This window comes from Solanum stenotomum, chromosome 12 (assembly GCF_019186545.1).
Source record: "Solanum stenotomum isolate F172 chromosome 12, ASM1918654v1, whole genome shotgun sequence".
NCBI lineage: Eukaryota > Viridiplantae > Streptophyta > Magnoliopsida > Solanales > Solanaceae > Solanum > Solanum stenotomum.
Genome location: NC_064293.1, coordinates 37,687,396 through 37,693,484, shown reverse-complemented (window position 1 = coordinate 37,693,484; position 6,089 = coordinate 37,687,396). Strand labels below are relative to the sequence as shown.

The window sequence follows — 6,089 nt, the reverse complement described above, 5'->3', positions numbered from 1 at the left end:
AAAAAAAAAAAAAAAAAATTAAACTAAAATTAATTTTTTCCATTTCCGTTAGAGGAAAAGGGTATGTGTGAGTCATTTGTATATAAGTAGGGGTATATATGAGTCACTTTCATAACGAGGGGTATATCAGCTCTAAATGACAAAGTTGAGGGGTATATCAGACCCTTTTCCCTTAAAAAATCTTAATTAACAACCTATTTTTCATGAACTGATGTTGTTTCAAATTTTGTATTAATTAGATTCCTATATAATGTGTGTAATATAATACTCTAATTTGTGTTAAAGTTTAATTTACTCAGTTGAAATTTTTAATTAAAAAAATATATATACACAAAACAAATTTAAGAAGACGAAGAGACGTTGGCTGAGTCATGAGTGTTCTTCAAAAAGTGGGGAAATGGACCCGTTTAAGTTGGCATTTACTGCCATTAATATTTCTGATTAAATTCAAAACAATTGTGGCTAGGTGGGGCTATTATTTATCCAGCTGGAAATCCACATCACCACTTTTGTCAACCTGTCACACGCGTGTAGTCACGATTGGAGTAGGTGGACTATAAAAGTGTATGCGATGGAGGAATAAACAAGTTCGGGGGTAATTAAAACGGAATATAGTTTAGGTGTACACTGAATAAAAAGCTTCAAGTTCAGGGGAGTAATGAACACTTTTACCTTTTAAAAAAGTAACAAATGGATAGATAAATCCTAAAAGGTGTTAAATAGATAATAATTCATACCTTTAATATAAGAACATATCTTAGTAAAAAGTTATAAAACGGGTTGAAATTGGAGATTGAATTGGACTCAATTGAGGATTCTCTTAAAATGGGTTAGACTTGAATGAGTTGAGATTGAACCCAATTCAAATTATCTTGAGCCCAACCCTTAAAATTCTGGGCGGATTGGACTAGTTACCTATATTTGGGTTCATTTTTGACACCCCTAAGTTTGACAATCTTGTTTCCATTCCAGAAATTCCATGCCTTGAGCAAAGGCATTGACAAAATAATAACAAATTGAGCTACGGAAAGTTGACGTTTCATCCTCCATAACTATAAACACCTGATTTTTCTGAGAAACTTCCTTCCATTTGCCTGTTCAGGCACCATGTCACCACAACATCATATAATAATTTTGAATGGTTACTAATTGTCTTATGTTAGACAACGAAATAGCGAAAATAATATATAAGAACTAACTTTATCCAACAACCCCACTCGTTATCTCCTTTTAAACCATGAAATAGAGAGAATGATACACCTGATGTGGGTTGTCAGCACAATCCTTCCAATGCCCAAAATCTGAAATTTTAGGGTACAGTTTTTCATCCAAAAAAAATGTTGCTTACATTCAAATCTTCTCAATGAATAATCTTTAGTCTAAACTTTTGTGAAGCTAAGACTCCTCGGTCTATTCCTTCAATGACGATCACACGTTGACTCCAATGATCATGCGACTCTTCCTCTTTAAGGGGTGAAACTAATAAATAGAAATGTATGAAATTAATAATTTCAAATCAAATTATCAGTTAGAGAAGCATCCAATCTTCGTTTGGCATGTCTTCATAGACCAGCAGTTTCTTCCTGTCTTCAGAGTCAACTGAAATGCAAAGCTTACTCCAAATCCCGATCCACAACAACAATTATGCTTCAGTTCCAAACAAGTTAGGGTCTGCTATATGAATCCTCATTTCTTCATTCATTAAGTCCAAATCATACTAAAATTGTGGAAACACCAAGATTTTTTTTTCATGCTACTTGTTAACAACATTGAGTATGAACTCTTCCCTTATTCTTGCTTAGATACGGATTTTGTAACCAAACAATGGTGTTTCAATTTTCTATTTATTTGTTAATTGAGGTCCTTTTTACAGGTGGGTGCTGAGCATAAAAGAAACTTGTATTTTGAACTCCAAATTCAGATATGGAATACCCTTTGGTAATGAAACTAACTTGTTAATCTCATGACTGAAATTCTCTCTGCTAAAGGACTCAGCTCGGTTTAAACTTCTCTTGGATTCTAAATGTAAAATCACATACAAGAATAATTACTGGAAATGAATAAGATATATGCCTACACCAAAATTATATGATCTCTATCGTGCTTCCATAATAGTAATGCTAACATCGTTCACAGAGACTTGAATTCTAGAGGAACCTTTCTTGGAAGGGGTCGGTCTTGTTGTAAATGCAGGTTGTTTAGGACTTGGTAAATCATCAATTTCCCGGGTGAGCATAGACAAAACTGTGGAGACATTTGGTCTGTCTTCTGCATATTCTTGTACGCATAATAGTCCAACATGTACACATCTATGAATCTCCTTTTTGAGCTGTAGTTCAATTATCTTGGGGTCAACCAATTCAACAATCTTATTTTCGTTCCACAACTTCCATGCCTGAAGAGCAAGAGTAGTGACTATGAAAAGTTGACATTTCATATGAAGTGGAGCTTAGTTTTCATAAAAACTTACCCATGCTAGAAGGCTTAATGCACTATCATCTTGGTAAAAGCTAGTGTTCCTCCTTCCACTAATAATTTCCAGTAACAATACGCCAAAGCTGTAAACATCTGATTTTTCTGAGAAACTTCCTCTCATTGCATATTCAGGTGCCATATAACCACTGCATCACATTATAAATTTGAACGATTACTTGTTATTTTCATTTTAACCATGAAAAAAATGGAGAATGAGATTCACAAACTTACTAGGTTCCAACAACCCTAATTGTATTGGCCTGATCTTGGTTGCCTGCAATAATCCTTGCCATACCAAAATCTGAAATTTTAGGGTTCAGGTATTCATCCAACAAAATGTTGCTTGCCTTTAAATCCCTGTGGATAATCCTTAGTCTTGAATCCCTGTGAAGGTATAGGAGGCCTCGGCCGATTCCCTCAATGATGATCACACGTTTGCTCCAATCAAGGAAGTATTCCTCTTCAGAGTGTGCACCTGTAAGTACATTGAAAATGTATCAGTTCGATTTTTTTTCTTTTTTAGTTAGACAGTACGGAATATAAAGAAAAGGAAATAAAAGAAAAAGAAACCAACCAAAGAGATAGGCATCCAAGCTTCTTTTTGGCATGTATTCATAAACGAGCATCTTCTCCCCTCTTTCTATGCAGCAGCCGAGGAGTCTAACAAGATTACGATGCTGAAGTTTGGAAATCACCACAACCTCATTCATAAATTCCTCTTGCCCCTGACCAGAAGACTGTGAAAGCCTTTTCACAGCAATTTCTTGTCCCTCTGGAAGTTTTCCCTGCAGTTATATCGAATGACTTCAATTTCTTTTCTGAAAAAAAAAGATAATAAAACACTCAATCAAACAAAAAAAAAATTACTTTATAAACTGGACCAAAACCACCCTGCCCAAGCTTGCTAGACAGATGAAAATTGTCAGTTGCATTTGCTAGCATGTCAAAGTTGTATATGGTTAGATCTTCAAATTTAACTCCGTAAATGTCATCTCTAGCCAAACTTAGCTTGTAATAGCTTGGAAATAATTTTTTTGATAAGAGCTCACGCTGTCTCTTCCTTCCTGATTCAAAATACACATTGAAAGATCAAATCATTTGTCTGATTAAAGCTACTGTAGATAACTTGATACCTACCTCTATGTTTAGCCAACAGTTTGCAGGAAATGTATCCCAAAATGGCAATGACTATTGAGCAAATTATTGGAACTATGATCCTGATGGCTACTTTATTGCTCTTCTTTTGTTCTGCATTTCAAAATAAGTGTTCATTATTACAATTGCATTTCGACATGCAGAGAACAAGTAAACATACATGTTGTTTTCTAGACAGTAAGCTAAAGAATGCAAACCTAAGTGTAAAGAGGTACTACCTTGTTCAGTATATGCAAGGCGAATGAATAAATCAGCCCCACCCTTGGAGAATTTCTGAGAATCAATTAAGCTCCCTTCCCAATGCATACACCCTATGCCTGTGTAGTATGAATAAGCTATGCAGGAGAAATTTCTTAAGCAATCACTTTCACAGTCTTCTTTGGCTGAAGGTACCCAAATAGCGGAATCTGGCACTTTCATTGACTGCAACTTCAAAAACCAATCTTGCTTACCTTGCTCAATGTTAGAGTTGTTTCTTTCTTTCTCTAACACAGTCTTTCTGATGCATCCATTTGTCCAGTTTCCTTTGACCCACTCCTCTTGATTTTTTGGTTTAAACCCTTGCAAACAACTACAAATTGGTGAACTTTCAGAATCACAGCTTCCAAATGGCCCACACTTTTTATAAAAATCACACTCATTTGAAGGAGTTGCCCATGTGACTTCCCACTCATTCTTCCTAGCATATAAATCTTTTTGTTGCAGAAATCCTGTTGAGTTCAAAACTAAGTACATAATGTCATCACCTTGATATGCATATGAATAGTAGAAGTAGGTGGTGCCCATGTTGTCATTTACTAGCTCAAATCCATTGAAATAGAAAGAAGTCATGTTTGGTATTCCAATAAAAACCTGTTTATCCCATGGACCGCTACGCCAATGAGGTAAGCCATTCTTCCATATGAAAATCTGAGGAATTGTTTCAGTTTGAATACCAGCTGAGAAACTCCCATCAGATGGATCTACAGGACTTCTCCATGATTTCAACAGATTTGTGGTGTTAGTACTCTTATCAGTGCCGAGTTTCATCTGCTGCAAGTAGGAATCTGAAAGATCACTAAAACTTTCCCATAGAACTCGCTCACTGGAATTGTCCTTCAAAACTAAGTTTCCAGTATCCAAGAGCTGGGCTGTACAATTTCTCACAGATGGTGAAATATTTGATGACCATAAACTCTTCCCCTGTCCATTCAAGATTACAAGATTGCCATCTTCTGATATTGTTACTCTTCCACTAGAATCTTGTAAAGGCTCGTCTCTGTTGGCTACCCATATAACAGATTGTGATTTCATATTAAACATGACACCAACATAACGATTCGCCGAATTCTCAGGACTAAAAAACCCCAATTTGAAGGTTTTGTTATTAGAGACTAAAGTTTCTGAATCTTGCAGGAACTCATTGAAACTAATGGAGTCTGATGAAGCATTTGTTATATGAAAAAATAGAACAAGAAAAGCACACCAAAGAAGTATCTTCTTACAGCTTAAGCTCAGCTTCATTTCTTATCAAGTTTTCTTCTCCCAATAAGCACTAGAATTGTAGTTATCTTCTGAAATTGATTTTCCTATAGTTGCAGTATTTGTTGATATTTTCTCACTGTTTTTTTCACTGTTTGCTCAATAGTATCATTTTTCGTCTTAATTTGCCAACAACTATCTGGATCAGATGCCTTGATTGACCCGTCATGTTACAATTGGGTGATAACAAAAATATTTTATCATTATTATTCAACTTAGGATGGTAAGCAAACCACATCAGCGTTATGGAGACTTCCATACTAATTAGAAATGTCAACAATATGATGTTTCATGGTCAATTTTAAGCTGTCATAACATAGGATTTGTCAGTATTTAGATTCAACCTCTTTATTTGAACATGTAGTTCAAATGTCAAGTTATTAAGAAAGATATATTATTGAATTAGGCAGTGGGCAGAAAGATCCTTCACCTAGAATAAGATTGTCTACATAATCTCTACACCATTATATGACATAGGTTAGGCATCTTCCTGGAAAAGGCCATTTAAAAGCCAGTTATTTTATTGGGTTATGTTTGAATAGAGAGGTATGATAATGATCAATAATGCTTCATTTTGTTTCCCTTTTGGGTGTGTATTTGACCAAAATCTCACAACAAAAAAAAAAGTGATGTGCATCACAAATTAGATCGCGAATAATAGGACACTATAGTTCCTATTAAGCCAATTGACGTCATTCAAGTTTCCAATCTAATTGGTCATGCTGGAGGATCAACTGATAATAGACAAAAAAGGTTGTTACAATTTAAGTTTTTGAGTATGTTCCGATGTCACTTTATGATTGGATTCCCGATCTGCTTGATTTTCTGTACACTAGCTAGGGAAATTCATGTAGATGGACAGATTTGCAAGAAAATGTAGTTTGATATACTTGAAATATTTGAATTGAGCAAATATCACAATAAAAAATTACTACTAC

At 35.0% G+C, this 6,089-nt stretch overlaps 1 protein-coding gene across 1 annotated transcript; it reads right to left on the bottom strand.

Annotated features, from left to right (window-relative positions):
• Positions 1-1,916: 1,916 nt before the first annotated feature.
• Positions 1,917-5,230, bottom strand: LOC125849467 (G-type lectin S-receptor-like serine/threonine-protein kinase At1g11330). Its single transcript, XM_049529548.1, has 7 exons — positions 3,849-5,230; positions 3,613-3,723; positions 3,343-3,539; positions 3,050-3,260; positions 2,707-2,950; positions 2,471-2,621; positions 1,917-2,395 (listed from the first exon to the last, which is right to left on the bottom strand). The coding sequence occupies exons 1-7, from the start codon at positions 5,131-5,133 to the stop codon at positions 2,096-2,098; spliced, it is 2,499 nt and encodes an 832-aa protein (XP_049385505.1). The 5' UTR covers positions 5,134-5,230; the 3' UTR covers positions 1,917-2,095.
• Between the last annotated feature and the right edge of the window lie 859 nt (positions 5,231-6,089).

Bases quoted from the DNA above. Each gene is read 5' to 3' on its own strand.
- LOC125849467 (XM_049529548.1), bottom strand. From the start codon at position 5,133: ATGAAGCTGAGCTTAAGCTGTAAGAAGATACTTCTTTGGTGTGCTTTT. The intron at 3,724-3,848 runs GTAGTACCTCTT...TTTGAAATGCAG, and splicing joins CCTTGCATATACTGAACAAG to AACAAAAGAAGAGCAATAAA. The intron at 3,261-3,342 runs GTAATTTTTTTT...ATATAACTGCAG, and splicing joins GTTTTGGTCCAGTTTATAAA to GGAAAACTTCCAGAGGGACA.